The sequence below is a fragment of the Schistocerca nitens genome, chromosome 2 (assembly GCF_023898315.1).
Source record: "Schistocerca nitens isolate TAMUIC-IGC-003100 chromosome 2, iqSchNite1.1, whole genome shotgun sequence".
NCBI lineage: Eukaryota > Metazoa > Arthropoda > Insecta > Orthoptera > Acrididae > Schistocerca > Schistocerca nitens.
Window position 1 is genome coordinate 943,127,380 of NC_064615.1, and position 25,340 is coordinate 943,152,719.

The window sequence follows — 25,340 nt, forward strand, 5'->3', positions numbered from 1 at the left end:
ACAACTACATCACTGAGTGCCTCATAAAAACTATCCATCTTATCTTGATCTGTCCCTTCACAATGCGAATATACTGACACAATCCTAATTTTCTTGCTAGACACTGTCAAATCTACCCACATCAGTCGTTCGTTTACATACCTTACTGCAACTATGCTGGGTTCCATTTCTTTCCTGATGTAAAGCCCTACACCCCATTGTGCTATTCCTGCTTTGACTCCTGACAGGTAGACCTTGTATTCTCCCACTTCCTCTTCTTTCTCACCCCTTACACGAATGTCACTAACAGCTAAAATGTCCAGCCCCATCTTACTTGCAGCCTCTGCCAGCTCTACCTTCTTCCCAGAGTAGCCCCCATTGATATTAATAGCTCCCCATCTCATTACCATTTGTTTGCCAAGTCGTATCTTAGGAGTCCCTGGTTTGTCAGTTAGAGGTGGGACTCTGTCACCTCCAAAGGTCCGAGGCATTTTGCTCTGATTGTTGCCAGCATCATATTTAAAGTATCGGGGAAGCAGGTTGCTAGCCTTACTTGCCCCGAGTCCCATTGAGTTTTACCCCTAACGGTTGAGGGACTAACCGGTGGATTTCGTAGTCTTTGCCGTATGAGCACAAAGGTGACCACGACTCAGAATACGTCCGAGATGCCCAGCCTTATTCCAAAGTAACTGGTATCCCGACTGTTGGGACCACTTACTTGGCCACTCATACATTGCCCGTGGTTCATGAACTAGGACGTGACTACAGGAACCCACACCATGAACCACAGATGTAATGTTAGCCAGCATGGCCTTGCTGTGCTGGTACTGCAAATGGCTGAAACAAGGGGAAACTACTGCTGTTATTTTTCCTGAGACTGAAAGGATGTGTGACAAGATAAAAGAAATTTCACATCCATCCATTTCAAATATGTGTAGAGAAAATCTACTCATCAAATGGCAGTAAACAGAAGCACACAATAAAACACAATACAGTAAAATTTCTAGGTTTTGGAAGCAGATGTTTTTTCTTTTGGCAAAATTGTGCCAAGAGCTGCAGGTAAGAAACTAAGGATAAAGATACACAAAAATCACAGGAAAACTGAATCCGGCCTCTTGGGAGACTTACAACCAAACAGTATGAGAGGGAAAAAATGGATTGTTGGTAGAGTACAAGATTTAATAACCCAACAATTTAGAAGTGGCAGAAAAGTCTAAACACACCCAATCGAGCCAAAAAGAGTGAGAAATACTCACAGAATAACAATAACACTTCCCCCCAACTCCATCCATGAACCATGGACATGGGATAGCATGAGTACCTTAACGATATAGAGAGCAGAACCATATCTATGGAGTGGTCAGACAAACATGTCGTTCCTCAAGATGGGCAACAGCCTTTCCAGTAGTTGCAGGGGTAACAGTCTGGATGACTGATCTGACCTTGTTGTAATGTTAGCCAGCATGGCCTTACTGTGCTGGTACTGCAAATGGCTGAAACAAGGGGAAACTACTGCTGTTATTTTTCCTGAGACTGAAAGGATGTGTGACGAGATAAAAGAAATTTCACATCGTTAAGGAAGAGGAAAATTTAATTGTGATAGGGGACTGGAATTCAACCGAAGGAAAAGGAAGAGAAGGAAAAATAGTACGAAAATATGGACTGGGAAAAGGACTGAAAGAGGAACATTGTATAACATGGACCAAACAAATGAGGTGATGCAACTGTTAAGGCACTGATCTCATATTCGGGAAGATGAGGTTTGCTGTGTCTGGCCATCCTGTTGTGGGTTTTCTGTGGTTTTTCTGGGTCACCTTGGGCAAATGCTGGGATGTTTCCTTCATCATGGCCATGGCTCATAACCTGTCCTAATCCTACAGAGCACACTGAAGTATTCTATGCATATCTATGTTTTGAGCTATTGAGTTTACTGTATTATCATTAAAACTCCTATATCATTGTGAGATGATCCTTGCATGAGTAAATAAATAAATAAATAAAGGAAACTGGTAGAATTTTGTACAGAGCATTACTTAATCTTTGCTAACATTTGGTTTAAGAATTGTGCAAAGAGATTATAACATGGAAGAGACCTGAAGACGCTGAAAGGCCCCAGATTGATTACGTAATACTAAGGCAGACATTTAAAAGCAAATTTAAAATGTAGGACATTTCCAGTTGCAGACATTGACTCTGATAATAATTTATTGGTAATGATCTGTAAGTTAAAACTTAAGAAACTGCAACAGGGTTGGAAACTAAGGAGATGAATCCTGGATAAATAGAAACCTGAGGCTGGGAGTTTCAGAGAGTGGATTTAGCAATGTTTGAATGAAACAATGGAAGGGAATACAGTAGATGATGAATGGGTGACTTTGAGAGTTGAAATTGAGAAGGCAGCACAGCAGCAAATAGATGAAAAGATCTAGTATAAATTCTTGGATAAAACAGTAGATACTCAATTTAAGTGGTGAAAGGAGAAAATAGAAAAATGCAACAAATGAAACTGGAAAAGGTAATAAAGACATCTAAAAAATGAGATAGGGAGAAAGTGTTAAATGGCTAAGCAGGAATGTTTAGGGGACAAGTATAAGGCCGTACAAGATGTATAATTAGCTAAAGACAAATAGCCTCTATAGGAAGATTAAAGAGACTGCTTGAGAAAAAAGAAGCAACTGTTTAAAAAATCAGGAACTCATACGGCAAGCCAGTACCAAGTAAAGAAGGGAAAAGGGAAAGGTGGAAGGTGGAAGGAAATGTATAGAGGAGCTCTACAAGAGACATGAACTTTAAGAGAATCCTTGGGAGTACCAGTCATGACAAAACTATTCCACATGGTGTGCAAGATACATGAGGTGGGCAAAATATCTTCACACTTCAAGAAAACTGTAACAATTCCAATGAAAGCAAGTGGTGACATGTGAGAATATTACTGAACTATCAGTTTAATAAGACACAGTTGCAAAATACTGACTCAAATTATTTACAGAAGAATGGAAAAACTGGTAGAAGCTGATCTTGGGGAAGATCAGTTTGGTTTATGGAGAAATGAAAGGACACATGAGCACTTCTGACTATGAACACTCTTAGAAGATAGGTTAAAGAAAGGCAAATCTATTTTTATAGCAATTGCAGATTAAGAGTACACTTTCGACAATGTTGGCTAGAATGCACACTTCGAATTTGTGATGGCAACAGGATAAAACACAGGGAGTGAGGGGTTACATAGTTTTAGATACAGCTTTATGGAAAACAGACTGCGGTTGTAAGAGTAGAAGGACATGAAAGAGAATTTTGTAATGTTAATAGCTAACTTGCAAAAAATGTCACAACGAAAACTAAAAAAAAAGAGAAATTTAGTACAATAATGAAATCACATATTAGCTGTGGCACTTGTTGTTGATTTTGGACATATAATCTGATAGGAAGCCAAGTAAGCTAAAGTGATAATTAAAATCCTTACCTATTGTTACTTCTTTTTACGGCATCACTCAGTAACACATTTATCATATACATTTCTCTGATATTAAACATAGGAGCAAAGATTGGATAAGAAATTTAGTAAAGAGTTTGACTGAATGAAAACATCCAAGACTAATTAACAGTTTAGAAACCAAAAACACAGTAGCGGAGTATGTCCTGTTTCGAACTTCCTAACAGATAAAAACTGTGTGACCCAAAGGAGCTCAAACCTTGGACCTTGCCTGCTGCAGATAATGCACTTCAACTGAGCTATTCAGAAATGATTCACAATTCACTTCTGCCAGTACCTCTCCCTTACTTTCAAACTTCACAGAAGCCCTTCTGCATGCCTCGTTGGATTTGCAATCCTGGTTTGGCACACAGCTTTAACATGCCACAAAGTTTCAAAACTGCACAGACTCTACATCTACATGACTGCTCTGCAATTCACTCTTACGTGCTTGGCAGAGCGTTCATCGAACAACTTTCCGCCTATGCGATTCCACTCTTGAATAACATGTGGAAAAAAATGAATTCTTAAATCTTTCTATGTGAGCTCTAATTTCTCCTATTTTATTACAATGATCATTTTTTTCCTATGTAGCTGAGACTCATCAAAATACTTTTGTACTCTGAGGAGAAAGTTGGTGACCGAAATTACATGAAAAAAATTCACTGCAAATGCCTTTGTTTTAAAAACTGCCTTCCCAAACTGCTTACCACATCCATGACACTCTCCCCCATTTCTCGCTATAATACAAAACAAGCTGCCACTCTTTGAACTTTTTTGATGTTGAGTTGCTGAAGCTGTATGGTTACTTTATTTAAAAAGCACAACTGGTTTCATAATGTTACCAGATGGCAATTATAAGAGTCGAGCGGCATGAAAGGGAAGCAGTGGTTGGGAAGGGAGTGAAAATGGTTGTAGCCTCTCCCCGATGTTGTTCAATCTGTATATTGAGCAAGCAGTAAAGGAAACAAAAGAAAAATTGAGAGTAGGTATTAAAATCCATGGAGAAGAAATAAAAACTTTGAGGTTTGCCGATGACATTGTAATTCTGTCAGAGACAGCAAAGGACTTGGAAGAGCAGTTGAACGGAATGGACAGTGTCTTAAAAGGAGGATATAAAATGAACATCAACAAAAGCAAAACGAGGATAATTGAATGTAGTCGAATTAAGTCGTATGATGCTGAGGGAATTAGATTAGGAAATGAGACACTTAAGGTAGTAAAGGAGTTTTGCTATTTGGGGAGCAAAATAACTGATGATGGTCGAAGTAGAGAGGATATAAAATTTAGACTGGCAATGGCAAGGAAAGCGTTTTTGAAGAAGAGAAATTTGTTAACATCGAGTATAGATTTAAGTGTCAGGAAGTCGTTTCTGAAAGTATATGTATGGAGTGTAGCCATGTATGGAAGTGAAACATGGACGATAACTAGTTTGGACAAGAAGAGAATACAAGCTTTCGAAATGTGGTGCTACAGAAGAATGCTGAAGATTAGATTAGTAGATCACATAACTAATGAGGAGGTACTGAATAGGATTGGAGAGGAGTTTGTGGCACAACTTGACTAGAAGAAGGGATCGGTTGGTAGGACATATTCTGAGGCATCAAGGGATCACAAATTTAGTATTGGAGGGCAGCGTGGAGGGTAAAAATTGTAGAGGGAGCCCAAGAGATGAATACACTAAGAAGATTCAGAAGGATGTAGGTTGCAGTAGGTACTGGGAGATGAAGAAGCTTGCACAGGCTAGACTAGCGTGGAGAGGTGCATCAAACCAGTCTCAAGACTGAAGACCACAACAACAACAACAACAGTTATGTCGTCAGTTGGAGTCCATTACAACACGATATTGGAGGTCAACTGATATTAAACTTTTCCCCCCAAGTCTTAGACTTTCACTCCATTTTAAAAATGAATTGGGGGAAAACTTTAATACCAACTGTAGTCCAGTATCATGTTGTAATTGACTTCACCTGATGATGTAACTAATCTTACAAAACCAGTTGTGCTTTTTAAATAAAGTAACCATAAAGCTGTGATGGTGTTTTTATTCACAATTAAGACTTTTAGCTGTGGATGTCCGTTAATTAAACTTCTGTGTTTTTGATCAGTCCTAAATGTAAAGGTCCCTTACCATGTACTGATACTCCAGAAAGATGGACTAGCGTTAGTATATGCAGTCTCCCTAGTACATCCGTTGTGTGTTCCAAGTGTTCCGCCAATAAAACATAGTCTTTGGTTTGCCCTCCAACAACATTTTCTATGTGAATGTTCCAATTTAAGTTGTCCATAATTGTAATCCCTATGTATTTAGTTGAATTGACAGCCTTAAAATTTGTGTGATTTGGCAGGTAACTGAAAGTTAATGAATTTCTTTTAGTTCTCATCTGGATGATCTCACACTTTTTATTGTTTAACAGTCAATTGCCACTTTTTGCACTGTACAAGTATCTTGTCTAAATTATGTCTCTAAGTTGGTTATATAGTTTTTGGCCCTTCCCACCAGAAGAAGCCATCACTACTCAAAAATTTATGAAATGATGAAAAATAATTAATTAAATCATCCAAAATCATATTTAAATTTCACAGTAAAAACACTCTTCAAAACAGTGTGCTCAGAGAGCAACTGGATACGTACTGGCTGTCACAGAATGTGGCACTTTGCATGCACAGGATTCTTTGTGAATCCGGTTCTGGTTCTTCACATAAGATATACCACACTTTTTTGCCTGAAATTTCTAGAGCTTCAGCTATTTAATGCATCTTTAATCGACAACTTCCGATACTACACTGAGCAGTTTCTCAATGGTTTCATCTGTGTTCGCAGTTTTGAGTATCCTTTGCTTATGTTATTTTTAAGGTAAGTACAGTTGTGTCAAATTCAGCCATCAACATCTTAACTAACTCTTTCTACATCATCAACACTGGGTGAATTTCCACAGTCAATAAATTGTCCAAAACAACTAATTGTATCAAAAGGAAAATTCACCTGAAGTAACTATAAAATCATGAGACAGAATGGCTGGATGGTATTTCCCTTGAGGAGGCAAAATTTTCATACTGCTGAAAAACACGTATAAATATTCTTTTATAAATGTCTATCAGCAGTAGGGAAAATTTCGCATTGAGAAGGTAACTCCTGGCCAAAAATTCTAAATCATAATTTTATAGCTTTTTTAATAGTTTTTTATTGTATAGTATTCCAATTTATCCACTTGAACTAAATACAACTGCTTTAAAAAGCTGGACAAATGATACTAAGCCACAGTTCAAGCTGACTTTTGATTAACATTCTTGCTTATCACACACCAGCATAACAAAAGTAAGATTTAAATGCTTTAGGTACCATCTCAGTGCCACACTAAAAACCTTCTTCTTGCCCTCGCACAATTATACAGCACTTTCATATGTAATTACACCACATACAGAGGTGTGGAGCATTTACACTCTTATACAATACTGAACTATAGTATACTGAACTTGTATCTAAGCTTTCTGACACTCAGAGTTAAGTAAAAAAAAAACATATATGCACTGCAGTGCTGGTGACACTGCTGTCTCTCCGACTCAGTGCTGACAGGTAATTATTCATATTAGAATAATAAAATTCAAATATATCCATACAAATGTGTTGTTTTTCATTTCACGTTGAGTTAATGAGAATTGTGACATTTAGATATTGTCTTGTCCACTTAAGGTGGACTTTTGCAGTGCTGGGCAGTATTATCTTTTATTCAATGATCAGCAGTGACAAGAAGATGGCAGTGACATTGTCAAAATATGGCATGCTCTTTATTGTGAAAATAAATAATTAATTAAAATTTGATCTACCTGTTGTGAACAAATTGAGCAAATTTGTAATTCAATATACATAAAGAGTTGTTATTTTGCTGGCAGTCAAAGGACGCAGCTCAAACTCTGTACAATATTAAAACTTGAGAAAGCTACTGTTGTGACAGTGCCACGACATTTAAGAGTGCCGCCACGTCAGTACGCGCAAACGGCGATAGAGGCGCTCCGCAACTAGGCTGAGCGCGGGAGCGCCACCTAGCTACGAATGGCGCCGGCCGCATGTCACGGCACGGCAATCGAATGACCGATACGGAATTGGTAGCATGTAACCAGCTATTGTTTCTATGTCTGTATATCCACGCAATTTATTAGTGATTAAAGGTTATAACACTTTTTGGCGACGAGGTCGGATATTTTTGTTCCTGCGTTGTGGATTTGTGTGTTCGTGTCGGGGCAGACACGGAACAGCTTATGCAAGCGCTCATTGAACAGCAAACACAGCTGACAGCTGCTATTCAGGCGTTGTCGACGTCGCTTACTCATCGTCTGTCTTCCTCTTCTCTGCCTCCGTTCCCTCCTTACGACGAGGCCGCTGAAGACTGGGAGGATTATGAGAAGCATTTGCGGCAACACTTCTTGGCTTTTGGCGTTGTCGACGCTCCTATGTGTAAGTCATTATTTCTATCTTGGATTTCCCCACGGATCTATCAGCTGCTATCTCAGTTAGCCCCGCTGCGGGAACCTGCCTCTCTGTCCTTCCAAGAAATGTGTGACTAATTGTCTAACTATTACCGAAAAAACACCCACGTCGTTGCCGCCCACGTGGCGTTCTACCGGTGTCATAAACAGCCCCATCAATCTTACCGGGCTTGGGCGGCTGAACTACACGGTCTGAGTATGAAATGTCAGTTTGTCACGGACACTCATCATGAGTCTTATGCTGATTCAATGGTTAGGGATGCTATTCTATGGCTTGCTCCTGATAAAGAAGTTCGGCAACGTGCCTTACAACTGCCAAACCTGTCGTTGTCGGAAGTTCTAAGCATCGCTCAATCTTTTGAAGTGTCTCACGCTGCTGGTGCGTAAATAGACGCGTGGTGTGATGTAGGCACTATACAGACCACTTTCGACATGGACAATTTGCCTGTTTCCCAGGGGACCAACGATGTGGCGGCGGTTCACTCGCGTCAACAACGTCGCGTTGGGCCGCCACGCTCGCAGCGAAAACCAACCACAGAAGCAGGTTCGTTCCGCACTTCCTTCTTGTCCACGTTGTTTCGTACAGCATGACAGGGCCGCGTGTCCAAAACGTTGGGCCACGTGTAATTCATGTAGGAAAAAAGGCCACATTGCTTCTGTGTGTCAGTCCCCTAAAGTTCCTGTCGACGAGGACGAGGCATCGGACATGGATGTTGACTGTGTGCTTTCTCAAACAAATAAGTTGTTTGTTACTGTTCGTGTTCTGGATAAAGACATTCGCATGCAAGTGGACACTGGCTCTGCAGTAACTCTCATTAATTCTCGCACGTATTTGGAGTTGGGCTCCCCTCCCTTGTCTCCAGTTACGCGAAATCTGAGAACTTATAATAAACAGAAAATTCCTATTGTTGGCCAGTTTGATGCTTTCACTGCCTACAAGTCTGTTGTTCAGCCCCTCACGTTTTATGTGGTGGATCATGCGGGCACTGAAAACCTGTTCGGTTATGATGCTTTCCCGTTGTTCGGGTTCTCCATTGATGATGATGCTGATGATGTGCACCTCATATCTGAAGATATTCCGTATCAACAGCTGGATGGATTGTGTTCTGAATTCTCGTCAGTGTTCTCTGCTGGTCTGGGTCGTGCCAAGGATTTTGAAGCCCACATTACTCTTAAACCTACAGCTCGCCCTAAGTTTTTCCGGGCACGCCCTATTCCGGCGGCGTTGTGTGCACCTGTCAAGGCTGAGATAGACAGGTTAACAGCTTCAGGGATTCTCCTTCATGTTACCTCCAGCGAATGGGCATCGCGAATCGTGGTGGTTTCTAAACCAAACGGGAGTCTGCGATTGTGTGGTGATTTTAAAGCCACTGTCAACGCTCAGAGCCTCATTGACACTTATCCTCTTCCCCGTCCTGAGGAGTTATTTACCAAGCTCATTGGGGGCCAGTTCTTTTACAAACTTGACTTATCGGAGGCGTACCATCAGTTGCCGTTGGATGCGTCTTCCAAGGAATTTCTCGTCATCAACACTTCTTGTGGGTTGTATCAGTACCAGCGGTTACCGTTTGGCGTCGCTAGCGCGCCGGCCATTTTTCGGTGGTTTTTGGAACAGCTCACGGATTCCGTTCCCGGCTGCATAAACTATCTGGATGACATTGTTGTCACGGGGGCCTCTACTGAGGAGCACCTTCGCAATTTGCGTTCACTGTTTCGGGTTCTGCATTCGGCTGGGTTGAAGTGCAATCTGGACAAGTCACAGTTCTTCCAACCCTCCATCGTGTATCTTGGTTTCCACTTATCCTATGAGGGTATACGTCCTCTACGTCCGCATGTTGCGGCCATTACCGCTCTACCCCGGCCGTCTACGGTCAAAGAAGTTCAGGCATTTCTAGGCAAGATTGCTTATTATCACAAATTCATTCCATCCACAGCGGCGGTAGCTCATCCTCTGCATCAGCTGTTACGCAAAAACATTCCTTTCTGTTGGTCCGACGAGTGTGAGCAGGCTTTTGTCCGCCTGAAGGGTCATTTGCAGTCGGCGCCTGTCTTGCCACATTCCGTCCGGGTCAGCACTTGGTTCTGGCGACTGACGCGTCCCAGTATGGCCTAGGGGCTGTTCTCGCCCATCGGTATGAGGATGGGTCGGAACGACCCATCGCCTAAGCTTCCAAGACCCTCAACGATGCGCAACAGCGTTATTCTCAAATCGAAAAGGAGGCGCTCGCTATCATTTATGCTCTAAAAAAGTTCAGCGTTTTTTTTGTATGGTTCTAAGTTTCACCTCATCACCGACCACAAGCCGCTGGTCTCTCTGTTCAGCCCATCGGCGTCGCTTCTGGATAAGGCAGCTCACCGCCTGCAGCGTTGGGCCTTATACTTGTCTCGTTTTCACTATGAGATTCACTATCGCCCCACAGCCCAGCACGCCAATGCTGACGCGTTATCGCGTTTGCCGATGGGCTCCAACCCGGTTTTCGATCGAGATGAACTACTCTGTTTCCACATTGATGAGGCAGAACGTCATGCGGTCGAGGGTTTTCCGCTTACAGGTTCACAGGTCACGTCGGCTACTGCGCGGGACCCAGTCCTGCGTCAGGTGATCGGTTTTATTCAACGGGGTTGGCCGGACAGGACCAAGGGTGGGGCATCAGATCCCCTTTGCAACTACCATGCCTTGCGCCTTCGTCTGTCTGTTCGTGATGGTGCTGTTCTTCTGGCCACGGATGGCGCATCTCCACGGGTCGTGGTGCCAGCCTCTCTTCGCAAAGATGTTCTCAAACTGTTGCATGAAGGCCATTGGGGGATTTCTCGGACTAAGTCCCTGGCCTGCAGGCACGTTTATTGGCCCGGTATTGATTCGGACATCGCCCACATGGTCGTTGCGTGTGGTCAGTGTGCTCACCAACTGGCTGCACCCCGTGGAATGCCCTCTCCGTGGCCTGACCCGGCGCAGCCATGGGAACGGGTGCACGCTGACTTTGTCGGCCCCTTCCTCGGCACTTATTGGCTGCTGTTGATTGACGCCTTCTCGAAGTTTCCGTTTGTTGTTCGATGTCCGTCGCCCACCACTGCGACGACGACGCTGGCTTTGTCCAAAATCTTTGCGCTAGAAGGTCTTCCATCCACGATCGTCACGGACAATGGCCCTCAGTTCTCTTCGCAGGCCTTCCGTGATTTTTGTACTGGACACGGGATTCATCATGTTACAGCACCGCCCTTCCATCTGCAATCGAATGCGGGGGTCGAGCGCCTTGTCCGCACTTTCAAAAGCCAGATGAAAAAATTCCTTAGTGATTTTTCCACAGATGACGCTCTGTTGCATTTTCTGAGTTCTTATTGCTTCACGCCTCTGGGTGATCGCAGCCCTGCTGAACTTTTGCATGGCCGCCAACCGCGCACTCTACTGCACCTGCTTCACCCTGTCAGGCCTTGTACTGTGTCCCCTCGTGCGGGAAAATACTCGGTGGGCCCCGACGTGTGGGCACGAGGGTATGGATCTCGTCCTAAATGGATTCCAGGGGTGGTCAAGGCTCTTCGTGGCCGCCAGCTTTGTGAAATACGTACGGACGACGGCATGGTTGTTCGCCATTACGACCAGATGCGCCCACGAGTGGTGGCCACGCCGGTGCCACCGCCCCTTCCTTCGCCTCCACCAGCCCGAGAAGCCAGTCCTGTCGCTGCTGCCGATCTCCCGTGCGTGTTGCTGCAGCCGACGTCGCTACCGCTTCCGAGTCCGCCGGAACCGGCCCTAGTCGTGACGCCGCCTTCTCCGGGACCCATCTCTCTGGAGCACACTCCCATGTCCACGACACCTATGGATGCTGCTCCGGAGTTTTCACCCATCATCTCGTCCAGGAGGCACGTTCCACGCACGGGCTTCCGTCCTGGACATTTTTGACCGTACTCTCGTGTTTCTCCGCGGGATCTTCTCGGGGCCTCCCAAGAGGCCATGGATGTCTCCGCGCTGTCCGTGTCTCCCTGGAAGTGAGTGTTTTTTTTTCAAGGGGGGAAAGGTGTTGTGACAGTGCCGCCACGTCAGTACGTGCAAACGGCGATAGAGGTGCTCCGCAACTCGGCTGAGCGCGGGGGCGCCACCTAGCTATGAACAGCGCCGGCCGCATGTCACGGCACGGCAGTCGAATGACCGATACGGAATTGGTAGCATGTAACCAGCTATTGTTTCTACGTTTGTATATCCACGCAATTTATTAGTGATTAAAGGTTATAACAGCTACCTACTATAATGAAAGTTAATAATCTCTGACACAATATAATTTAAAAAAAGTATTTTAAGATTTGAAATTTTAGGAGATGGTAATCTTAGAGGAGTTTTGTAGAAATAAGTGGCAACCTCTTTAACTGAATATATATATATATTTTTAAATTTAATAGTGTTATTCATTCTGTGATGTTTCTTTCCTCTGGATCAAAATACAAGAAAATTAATGGAAAAAAATAAACCAAAAAAGAAATCAAACAGTGCTGTAGTTTCTTTCAGCTCATACCATAGAAGTCAGTAATCCACATGGTCAATGAAAATTCAGAAAACTGTAGTAATTCAATATATTGTAAAGGAGTGATGAATTGTATGTGAATCAGTGTGAACACACAACTATGTCGTCCAGACAGCTGCTGTGCAAAAACAATGAGCCTTTAAATGTTTTTTTTTTTTTTTTTTTTTTTTTTTTTTTTTTTTTTTTTTTGATCACAATATAAATTCCTTTGATGATGACCTGTTTCAGTCAGTAATGATCATCTTCAGATCTACAATATAAAAAATAATATACACCTAGTGGCAGTGACAATACCATTACGTCTTTATCACATTAGGACTTGGTGTAGAACAGGTATGCTTTACCTTATTTTATCTATACATTTCCCACTTTTTATGAGAGTATACTGTGATATGAAATGCTGTATTGTTTTGAAAGATAGACTGCCCACTAGGTGTATATTATTTTTTTATATTGTAGTTCTGAAGACTGTCATTACTGACTGAAACCAGTCATCGTCGAAGGAATTTGTATTGTGATCAAAGACCGGAATAAAAAAAAACATTTGACACTACCTGGATCACTGTTTATATTCGCGACTATGTTGCAGCTGGTGAAACTAAGAATGAGCCTTTACTCCTCCTATTATTGGTATGACATCTAAAGTTATTTAAACTGAATGAGAAGAGAGTCACATAGATAACAACACAAATAATAAAAAGAAAACTCACCTCACTAATGGCATGGGGATGTCCCTCTGCACCCTGTACACTCTTGTCCACGGAGGTACAAGTGCAAGAATGCGTGCAACAAGGTCAACGAGTGTGCTTGGTGGGTAACTTTTGTACCTTCCAGTTTTCCAGAGTTCATAAAGTCCTGTGCCACGAATCACTAGCGTTGGATAAATCTTTAAACCATCTGCTCGAAATGCTGGATTCTCAAAGAATTCCTGTGGGGACAATTTTAATTGCACTGCTGTAAGACTGACACAAATTTATCTGCCTGCATTTTAACTAAATTATTTCTTTTACCAAAACAGCATGAGGGAGAAACACCACTTGCTGTGTAGGAAAAGTACTGAGCAGGAAAAGTTAAAGTGAGAGAGAGAAGGGGAGGGGGAAAGGAGGGGGAGAGGAGGGAGGGAGGGAGGGAGAAAGAGGTGGGGGAGCAGGGGGGGAGAGAGAGGGGGGGAGGGGGAGAGAGAGAGAGAGAGGAGAGAGAGGGGGGAGGGGGAGAGAGAGAGAGAGAGAGAGAGAGAGAGAGAGAGAGAGAGAGTGCACTCCGGCTTGTCAAAGGATTCGTCTGAAAGCTAGCAAAGTTTTCTTTCTCTTGTGTTTGTGGGTGTCTCTCTCAATGACTTACAGCTTCTATTATTTGAAGAGTGCTCTTCCTTTCTCCTAAATCATTTAATTTAACAGTAGTTTTCAGATACCATTACAATAATAATTTAGCTCCAGTAGTTCTGTATTGATACTTACTATAAACTGTTCAATGTCTCTTTCAAAATCAACATTTGGAAGATCTGGCATCATATGAACAACCACCTTAAAGCCAGCATCTTTTGCCAAATGGAAGCTCTCACAGACTGCTTTCACTGTGTGTCCCCTATTTGTGTCTCTTGCAACATCTTCATATACAGATTGGACTCCAATCTCTAGACGAGTGCATCCATATCTCAACATATCTGACAAATGCCTTTTGAGACAATAATCTGGCCTAGTTTCAATAGTAATTCCAATGCATTTAGTCTTACTTTTCTCTGAATATCTGAAACATACATTCAGCATGATAGTGGGTAGAATAACAAACAGTTATTGCTAGTGAAATTATTATTCACAGAGAACTAAGAGCAATCCATCCTGATGTTTCATGGTGAAATGGCATTTGAGGATACTCACTTCACAGCTTCATCCACATTGTTGCTTGTGTGTCCAGATAGAGCATCATGCAAATTTCTAATAAAATAATCTCTGTAATCCTCTGGCAAGCACATAAAGGTTCCACCCATGACTATAAATTCAACTTTATCTACGCTGTGGCCAAGCTGCTTCAACTGAAAAATGTAATGCACACGAATAATGATAACTCTGTGATGAAAAATCTGCAAATGAGAAGAGATTGTAAATGTGCTAGCACATTAAAGCAATCAGAAATGAAGAATCATCTGACATGGTGTAACACACGTTTCTTAACAATGCACAGATAAAGGCTGAATTTTCCTAAGAAGCATTTCATAACATTAGTAGAGTTGGCAGGGAATGACATGTACAGAAAATCCTATTGTTCTGTTGAAGTAGAGAATTATATGTCAGTGGATAATGTGTGACTGGAAATGACTGACAAGCTATGGCTAGTGATGCACTCTGATCACATTGGTGTACTTATTTTTTACCAGTCATATGATATGGAATTTCCCCTTCATTACTCTCTCCTCTGCATTTTTCTGTTATGTATAATCTCTTTGGTCTTGCTTTTACATTTTGTGAGTTCTTACACAGTCTTTCCTTTCCTCTGCTGCTTCTTTGCACTTGCGAACCCACTTATCCCCTTCTTATTTCTGAGTTTTCAACTGTTTTCACCCCTCTGTCAGTCTTCACTTCACATTTTCCCCAAATAAAATCCTTGCTGATATTTCATTATCAATTTCCCTTCTGTGTCTTCCTTTGATACAGAACTCTGCCTGTCCTATAATCTTTTGTCTTTATTATTTTAAAAATCTCAATTACGTTTGTTTATTTTGTAAGGTTGCCCGATGACGGTACTGACTGAAAAAGTTAACACCATTAACATTAAATAAATGAGACTGAGACCGGTTTTTATAATGAAGACATAGCTAGAGGTCTGTGTGGATAAGAAAACAGCTATTTGCATCTGCACCACATCTGCAAGACCCTTATCCACATGTGCAAGTTCCTTACCCGCATTTATGTACACTAAAAGTTTTGTAAAGCAATTTAAGCCACCACCACTCTTCTAAAAGGCTTCTGCCTCTTCTGAATTTTCGTGTGCTAAGTCCACACTCTGCTTTGTTGTGTATTAATGGTAGACATATTTCCATGACAGCCATATCAAATTCAAACTCTTCTTTTTCATAAAAGAATAAGTACAAAACTTATTTGCTATTTATTTATGCAAATAGCCATTTGATGAGAAGAAATTTCATACTCGTTTTCTAACATTTTATGTGTGGGACTCTTAACTTGGGTGACCATATTCCTATGTAACAGGGCCTGCCATATTCTCGATGGTCAGCAAATAATAACATTCTGTCATGATGACTGAAGAGATTTTTCAAATTTTCCTGTGGGCCATTTTCACTGCAAATGGGAAATCAAATGAAGTCATGGCACAAGTTGTCTTATGTTGCAAACTGTTAAATGTTAGTCACATAGTTGGTTTATCATATGTACAACAATTACCTCTGTGTTAAAATTATGTCAACGTGTTACTCTTCTCATCATAACAAGTATGTGCTAAAATTATGTCAACATGTTACTCTTCTCACCATAACAAGTATAACTTTTAAATATGCTTAATGCAAACATTGATATCTTCATACATTTTATACCAAACATTATTTAAGACATATTTGATTATCAAACAGGATCGAGAATATGAAAAGGAAAATTCCAAAGAAAAGGTTGTCGTAAAAAAATCTAGTTACCTCGCTGTAGTCACATTTTTAAATTGTATAACTAAGCTCTCTTACAGCAAAAGAAACAGGAATTAGATGTAAGGAAGCTGCTTATAGGATTTAAAAGTATGCAAAACCAGGAAGAAAAGCATGTCATCACCTTTAGTCCAGAAGATGTTAACAGTGTGTATTTCCTTCTCCAGCGCATTGCACAATCAAACATATGTAGTGGTACCGCATCCTCTAAAATATAAAACCTGTAATTGTAAAGTTCAACGAACTGTCTTACGGCAATTCTCACTCCATTGGAAAAGCAGACATCCGGTGGTGAATAATCAAACGGGCAGGCACACCATAGAGAATTCTCATTCACTGTGAGCAACAAAATGTACTGGCACAGTATATTCTCATGATTTGTTGGACACACCTTACATTATAGCCGACCTCATAGGCATAGCATCAGTCAGAAAGTGCTTCACAGACTGCATAGTTGGTAGGGGCAGCTATAGTGACAATAGCCAGAAGCTAAGGACAGAAAGAGACTTGCACTTTACCTAGACCTTGCAAGCATTCCAAAAATCCCCACAGCTTTCAAGTTTTCAGCTAACATTACAATAGACGTGTGGTGCTGATTCATGCAATATTTTTCACTGATGGCAGGCAATGTAATTTTATGAAAAGCTTATAATAAGATTGATACTGTCCTTTAATTTTTAACTACAGAGCAATTACTGTGGATATCCACAGATAACCCATGGATATCTAGAACTGCACACACTTTTATCCACAAGGTCAATTATTGCACTAACATCTAGAAATAGCAGTGGCTGTAGTTCCACAGACATTATGTCTAAAATTATTACTCTTGCCTTTCTCTTTTAGACAGAATTCTGAGTATTTCTCATTTAATTATTGAACTGGGCTCATTATTTGAATGCTGCCTTGCCAAAAAGTCATTGAAACAAAAATTGATTGGTTATTACTAAATCAACTTCTAAATATGTGTGGGCGACAGATATATTTGTTTGCATATGCAGATAAAATTTGGATATTAAATGGCAATATGTGATTTACATGTATGTATTCATCACTTCAAATTAACTGCTGTGGCCAAAATCAGCTGACTGTACAAGATATAGGCTTCTGTCTAATTATTACAGCCAAATAAAGGAACAATAACTTTACTTAATAAATTAATGTCAGAAATGAAAATGAGGGACATCATGTTAAATTATGAAAAAGTCTGTGAGGTTTCTCTCCCCCATGTGGGAGAACTAGCCAGCATGGCCTCTCATAGCAAATAATGAGCAAACACACATCTACTGCAGTACTTTGTTTGATGCCAGCTTGATTCTGGTTTCCACATTATATCTGCTTATTTGAAGATATTTCATGAGAGTGTTCAGTTGGCCACAGAGAACTAGCCCCGTTCCCTGGTTCTGAACACAGGGTGACTGCCACTTTCCGTTAGACAGAAAAACTGCAGCGTATGGCAGGCCTATAAAATTTACAGTACCTCTAATCAATGGCATGATCAACCATTGCTTATTCACCACCACCACCACCACCACCACCACCTTAAACAACTTATGCCAAAGTCGGAACTTGGTTACTCCAGACATACAGCATAATTTTAGACCTGACATCTGTTTGAAAAGCAAGCACTGTCTGTAATTTTTAAATTTCCCTTGTTCAACATTTCAGCCAAGCTACACAGTTTTATTAAAGTATGTGCATGTGGTTCAAAGCAAGCAGACACACTTGGCTACACTGCAGATTTTCCTGGCCATATCCTCAGGACTCATCTACCTGAAACACTCTCACTATACAACAATAAGCTATATGTAATTCTAAGAGCACTATAGCAAATGAGTCAAGATCAATGGAGGAGTTTTCCAATTTGCTCTGGTTGCACAAGTGATCCCAAGCAATTTAACTGATTTACCAAAAAGAGAAAATTGACCTGTCCTTCCTTTTTCCTCCATAAGAGCAGTTTAGGGCATTGTGCTATGTATTAGGCTACATTGGGATCCAAGGTTAATGAAGAAGCAGACAACACAGGAGCCAAGGAAGCTTATGTACCACACCCTACAAGATATTTTCTCATTGTTCAGTAAGAAAGACAAGAGCTGCTGCAATGAGGAATCACTGGAAGCGACAGACAATAAGCTGCGGGTGGCAAAACTTATTTATTGTCTATGGCATTCTTACGTCCGATTACAGCAACACGACAAAGTGGCATTGACCAGTCACATTTCATTTAATCCCGATCAAAGGCCAGAAGAAAATTTAAGTGGCGGCCAACCCTTTATTTCAGATGACAATATAAATTTGGACATTTTAGGATGTTGCGGACTGACTAGCTCACCCATCTTCAGTTTAGTGGAGACCCAGCCACAAGGATTTACTTTAGTATCTCAATGTATCTATTTTAGTAGAAACTTTTTAGCATTTTACCATTGCAACCACACTCAACTCTCACTATTTTACAATGGGTATTACAGACCCAACTATTGAGGACACAATAACACTACTATTATCATCATCATCATCATCATATCAGACCACCACCACCACCACCACCACCACCTCCTCCTCCTCCTCCTCCTCCTATTATAAAGTCTCCCACCTCTGGGCCTTTCACTGAGAAACAAAGATTAATAGAGATGCATCCATCTGTGAAAAGATCTATGCACAAAACATAGAACTACTACCATCATCATACCTTAGCAAAAGATCTGGTAGAGAACCGAAAAAATTCTGGCCCTGTGTAAAATCACTAAGTGAGTCTAAGGCTTCCATCCAGTCACTTGTTGACCAATATGGTGTGTCAGTTGAAGGTACCAAATGAAAGCTGAAGTTTTAAATTTCACATCCAAGAAATTGTTCACACAGGAGAATCATACAAACATACCATAGTTTGACCAGTGAACAGACTCCAGTATGGAAGACATAGTAATAAGCATCCCTGGCATAGAGAAACAACTGAAGGAGTTGAAAACAAATAAGTCACATGGTCCGGATGGAATCTCAATTCAATTTTTCAAAGAGTACTCTATGGCATTTGCCTCTTACCTAGCTTGCATTTATTGTGAATCTCTTGTCCAGCACGCAAACACTGCAACTGGACATCCATCGAGCAGCAAAAGGTGGCCTTTTCAAATGAATCACATTTTAAACTCCATCGGGCAGATGGTTGTTGGTGTGTAAAGCTCTGCAACAATCATCAAGAGAGTCTATGCCAGAGGAGAGAGTATTATGGTCTGGGAGAATGTGCTCATGATATTCTCTGGGTGATCTCATTCTGGAAGGAATAACGGATCAACACAAGTGTGCATCCATCCTACATGTAGTTTGTTTTCTCCTTGGTATGATGGCATCTACCAGCAGGACAATGCAGCATGTCATACAGCTCTCAGTGTATGTGCAAGTTCAAAGGAAACCAGAATGAGTTTACCATAATCCCCCGCCCACCAAACTCACTGGATTTAAACGAATCAATAATCTGTGGGACCAAATCAATTGGGCTGTTTACACCATGGGTACTTAACTGAGAAACTTAGGGCAGCTGACCACAGCACTGGAGTCAGCATGGCTCCACATCCCTGTTGGTACCTTCCAGAACCTCACTGACACTTTTCCTCCACATCCACACATTAATGTGAATGGATCATGTATGTAATTCATTTATATATAGTAGTAGACGTAGTCCTATGACACGAAACATTTACAACTGTCTGCATGCTGGTAGCTGAAGTATTCATGCACTGAGCTTACTGCTATAGAGAACTGGCAGTGTCACCTGTCCATAGCTCAGGAACCCCAGGTGAGCAATACCCCTCTCCTCCCTCAACCCTCATGGGCTCTTTAGTAACACTGCCTTATATGCAGATGGACGATAGACATATCAATGTGAGTAACCTCATATACACATACACCCAGTGAAGGAGCCTGTGTGGGAACAAGGCCGATATTGCAGGCTGACAGCACTCATCTGTAGTGAGCAGCAGTCTTTGCCTCAGTTGCCATTATTCAATTTGCCTCTATAAGTGGCTTCAGCAGTGAGGACTGTCTGTCTGTTTAGTGCCATGGATCATGAACTTGTGGTTTCTACCACTTCTTGTTTATAAAAAATTTGATTATGAAATACATGTTGTCCAGTGAAGGTGTGCTTGGAATTGAAGAATTAGAGTCCAAGCATGACTTAGATGGACAACGTATATTTCATAATCAAAGTTCCATATAAGTAAAAGATGGTAGAAACCATATATTCATGAACTGTTGCACTAAACATACAGTAAGAGGTCAGCACTCGAACGACCTCTGAATAATTTCTATTGTGGCCCAAGCATGACTTAGATGGACTACATATATTTCATAATCAAAGTTCCATATAAGTAAGAGGTGGTGGAAACCATATATCCATGAACTGTTGCACTAAACACACAGCAAGCAGTCAGCACTTGAATGATCTCTGAATAATTTCTATTGCAGCTCAGATGAACACTTGGCGAAGAACTGCTTTAGCTTTGTTCCTGGACTAAATGAATATTTACATTGTTTTTATGTTAAGTTATTACATTCCATAAATTTGCATCTGCATCATTCTCCACGAGACACTTAATGGAGTTTGGAGGAAGGTACTCCCCCCTACCCTGTTCCTGTTGTGAATGGTTGGTGGGAAGAATGATTGTTGGTAAGCCCATGCAGTGGCTCTAATTTCTCAAATTTCCTCATTGTGGTCATCACATAAGATGTAGGTGGGAGGAAGTAATATGTTATGTCCTTAAGTGATGGTGGAATGTTATGACAGTGTGCGCAATGTTACTATGCAGCAGCTTTAATTTATAACAGCATTAGATAATTAGTGAATCATGAAACTAGAGTATCCTCCTCTTTATGATATTTATGAATGGTGAATACCAATCAGTCATTTGATACAAGTTTCTACAAATTCACGACTCTCGTCAGCACCATGTACAAAAATCGTCAAAGTCATTGGGAGAATCTGACTGCACAGATGGCTCACCACAGACAGCTAATCATGTGTTACCATCACACTCTCAATGTAAATGTTTCTGAAAGCATGCCCAAACAGTCAGCCCACACCACTGGAACTTAGGTGCGTCATGTCACAAATACGTACTTATGATGACACCACATCCTGGCCTGGAAGTAGTTTACATAGGTTTCTGGAAAACAAGTATACAAACTTAGTGTAGGTGACAGTACAGACACAGGCACAACTGCCACAGGAGTGATGTGAAACAGTCCTATGGCCCAATAAAAGGTGAAATAGTACAGCCACCACCATCACTATCCATGCCACATTATATTTGGTGCTGCTGTTTCCATCTACATTTTACTAAGAATCCTGCACTGGTTTATACATTATGGCCTTTCAATCAGGGAATGAATGGACTATATGGTGGTTCAAATCTACTCTCTGCTTGCTTCTTCTACGACCCTCCTCAAATCTGTGGAAAACCACAACCCACTCAATGTGTGATCTGAATGACCTGTGGGACCCCCCCTCCCCATTCACCGCCCCGCCCCCCCTCCTCCCTTCCCCCACATTACCACAGACAGAATATATCGTTCCAAAAGCAAGGAGTATTTTTTATTCTTTCAGAGTTTCTATCAGTAGTACTAGGAGTTGCATCAAATGATGGTGAGTACTGCCCAGCTTTCTGCCACTCTACAATTTTAAGGCTTAACCATCAGGCCAAGAAAATTACCAAGATCACATATTTTTCTTTATTTCTTTCTCACTGTGCAATTAAACATATTATTACTTAAAAAGGAAAATTATAGTGCAGACGTGGATTAGCTGGAGGCCCAGTTTTTGTAACCTACTTACTTGTTCAACCCTATGTCTTGTTTGTAAATATGGATTGTATCGTGCTCTGATGGCTCGCATGGATGTTGGTTCATATCCTGTGTAAGATTGTGTTGAATACTCAAAATCAGAGTCTGGACCTCCAGGACAATACACACATATGTTACCAGTCATATTGATGTGTGGACAGCGATGTGGCTTGCACATCACAGCAACCACTGCAATCTGCAACAGATTTTAGAGACAGTAAAAATAAAGCTGCATGTATTTCTCATCAAAATATAGAGAAAATATCATCATCATCAACAACAACAACATCAACAAAGAAAAAAGGAAAGGTAACACACACCCGTAACCAATTTGTGCACTGCTTTTCATGCAATATTCTCTTATTTCATCATGTTCTTGAAAAAATAATCAGGCACAAAAATGTTTAAATTATGTTTTAGTGCCATCTATATTAAATTTAAGTAATATATACAATCACCTCATTATTTCATATTTTAATCTCATCAATTAGCAATTATAAATTGACATGGTATAATACAGTAGTTCAATTAAATATACCATTGTTATGGACTCTAAGTTAATGTTACTTCTGTTACTTATTACCACCAAAAGGTATGTTCCGATCAGCTGTTCCAGGTGCTGATCATTGCGACAAAGTTTCTGCAACTTATGACGACTTGCTACGAAACTCTCGTGTCTGTTACCTAAACTACTGTTTATTGGTTATGAAAATACACTATCTGGAGCCAGAAGAACAAACTCATCTATATGATACCCGCTGATGCCAGAGACTCTATCACAACATTCAAGGTGTCTGTTTAAATGGTGTGTGCCTTTAGCTGTTTGACCCTCCACACATGAATTGTACACTGATAACAACTCGAGTGTGAGAATGAAAATTTTCTCAAAATCTTTTACTACAAACCAAAAGACTGTTGTACAGTTACTTTCTCCATGATCCTCTCTAACCTTTGAGGTGGAACTTCTCATCCCAAACCTTTTTTAAGTTGCCTCAGAGCTCAAATTGTTTAAAATTTCTGGCACATCTGGACTCTACATCTGTCCATTGTTTTGATTACCACACAAGTTCTTTCAACACCAGTATTCGCTATGTAAATTGTGATTACACTATTCAGGATTTCCTTTTCTTAAAACTGATGAAACTCTATACAGAATATCTACCTTCATGACAAAAACTAATTTGTCACATAAAACCTCCGAGACCAAAATATATAAGTAACATGTAAAGGGAAAAGTCAATAAAAAAACGAATGAAAGTTTTAACTCACTCTTTTAACAGAGATGGCCCATAAATGCCCGATATGCCTCAAAGGCATCACGAATTTCTTCAATTCTCAGCACAAATATTGTAAGAGACTGAACTGTTCAGAGTCAAGGCCATTTTGCTCTCAGTGCTGAACACACAAAATTCAAGCTTTCGCAACCAGCGATTGCTTCATCAGGAAAGAGGGAAGGAGAGGGAAAGACTAAAGGATATGGGATTTAAGGGAGAGGGTAAGGAGACATTCCAATCCCGGGAGCGAAAAGACTTACCTTAGGGGGAAAAAAGGACATGTATACACACACACACACACACACACACACACACACACACACACACACATTTGTAAAGGCACTTGAAATTAGCAGAGGTTGAGGCCTGGCGGATAACGAGAAGAGAGGATATACTGAAGGGCAAGTTCCCATCTCCGGATTTCTGACAGGTTGGTGTTAGTGGGAAGTATATAGATAACCCGGACGGTGTGACACTGCCAAGATGTGCTGGCTGTGAACCAAGGCATGTTTAGCCACAGGGTGATCCTCATTACCAACAAACACTGTCTGCCTGTGTCCATTCATGCGAATGGACAGTTTGTTGCTGGTCATTCCCACATCGAAAGCTTCCCAGTGTAGGCAGGTCAGTTGGTAAATCACGTGGGTGCCTTCACATGTGGCTCTGCCTTTGATCGTGTACACCTTCCAGGTTACAGGACTGGAGTAGGTGGTGGTGGAAGGGTGTATGGGACAGGTTTTACACCTGGGGCGATTACAAAGGTAGGAGCCAGAGGGTAGGGAAGGTAGTTTGGGGATTTCATAGGGATGAACTAAGAGGTTACGAAGGTTAGGTGGACGGCAGAAAGACAATCTTGGTGGAGTGGGGAGGATTTCATGAAGGATGGATCTCATTTCAGGGCAGGATTTGAGGAAATCGTATCCCTGCTGGAGAGCCACATTCAGAGTCTGATCCAGTCTCGGAAAGTATCCTGTCATAAGTGGGGCACTTTTGGGGTTGTTCTGTGGGGGATTCTGAGTTTGAGGGGATGAGGAAGTGGCTCTGGTTATTTGCTTCTGTACCAGGTCAGGAGGGTAGTGGCGGGATGCGAAAGCTGTTTTCAGGTTGTTGGTGTAATGGTTCAGGGATTCCGGAATGGAGCAGATTCGTTTGCCACAAAGACCTAGGCTGTAGGGAAGGGACCGTTTGATGTGGAATGGGTGGCAGCTGTCATAATGGAGGTACTGTTGCTTGTTCGTGGGTTTGATGTGGACGGACGTGTGAAGCTGGCCATTGGACAGATGGAGGTCAACGTCAAGGAAAGTGGCATGGGATTTGGAGTAGGACCAGGTGAATCTGATGGAACCAAAGGAGTTGAGGGTGGAGAGGAAATTCTGGAGTTCTTCTTCACTGTGAGTCTAGCTCATGAAGATGTCATCAATAAATCTGTACCAAACTTTGGGTTGGCAGGCCTGGGTAACCAAGAAGGCTTCCTCTAAGCGACCCATGAATAGCTTGGCGCACGAGGGGGCCATCCTGGTACCCATGGTTGTTCCCTCCAATTGTTGGTATGTCTGGCCTTCGAAAGTGAAGAAGTTGTGGGTCAGGATGAAGCTGGCTAAGGTAATGAGGAAAGAGGTTTTAGGTAGGGTGGCAGGTGATCGGCGTGAAAGGAAATGCTCCATCGCAGCGAGGCCCTGAACGTGTGGAATATTTGTGTATAAGGAAGTGGCATCAATGGTTACAAGGATGGTTTCCGGGGGTAACAGATTGGGTAAGGATTCCAGGTGTTCGAGAAAGTGGCTGGTGTCTTTGATGAAGGATGGAAGACTGCATGTAATGGGTTGAAGGTGTTGATCTACGTAGGCAGAGATACGTTCTGTGGGGGCTTGGTAACCAGCTACAATGGGGCACCCAGGATGATTGGGTTTGTGAATTTTAGGAAGAAGGTAAAAGGTAGGGGTGCGGGGTGTCGGTGGGGTCAGGAGGTTGATGGAGTCAGGTGAAAGGTTTTGTAGGGGGCCTAAGGTTCTGAGGATTCCTTGGAGCTCTGCCTGGACATCAGGAATGGGATTACCTTGGCAAACTTTGTATGTAGTGTTGTCTGAAAGCTGACGCAGACCCTCAGCCACATACTCCCGACGATCAAG

The 25,340-nt window shown here is 41.6% G+C and overlaps 1 protein-coding gene across 1 annotated transcript in view; it reads right to left on the bottom strand.

Annotated features, from left to right (window-relative positions):
* LOC126237270 (elongator complex protein 3) overlaps positions 1-25,340 on the bottom strand; it is an 83,945-nt gene that overhangs the window by 30,682 nt on the left and 27,923 nt on the right. Inside the window, exons 3-6 of the mRNA XM_049947197.1 lie at positions 21,930-22,133; positions 14,334-14,488; positions 13,914-14,202; positions 13,167-13,384 (exon numbers count right to left, since the gene is read on the bottom strand). Of these exons, the coding sequence (XP_049803154.1) occupies positions 13,167-13,384; positions 13,914-14,202; positions 14,334-14,488; positions 21,930-22,133 (866 nt within the window). The remainder of the gene's footprint in view (positions 1-13,166; positions 13,385-13,913; positions 14,203-14,333; positions 14,489-21,929; positions 22,134-25,340) is intronic.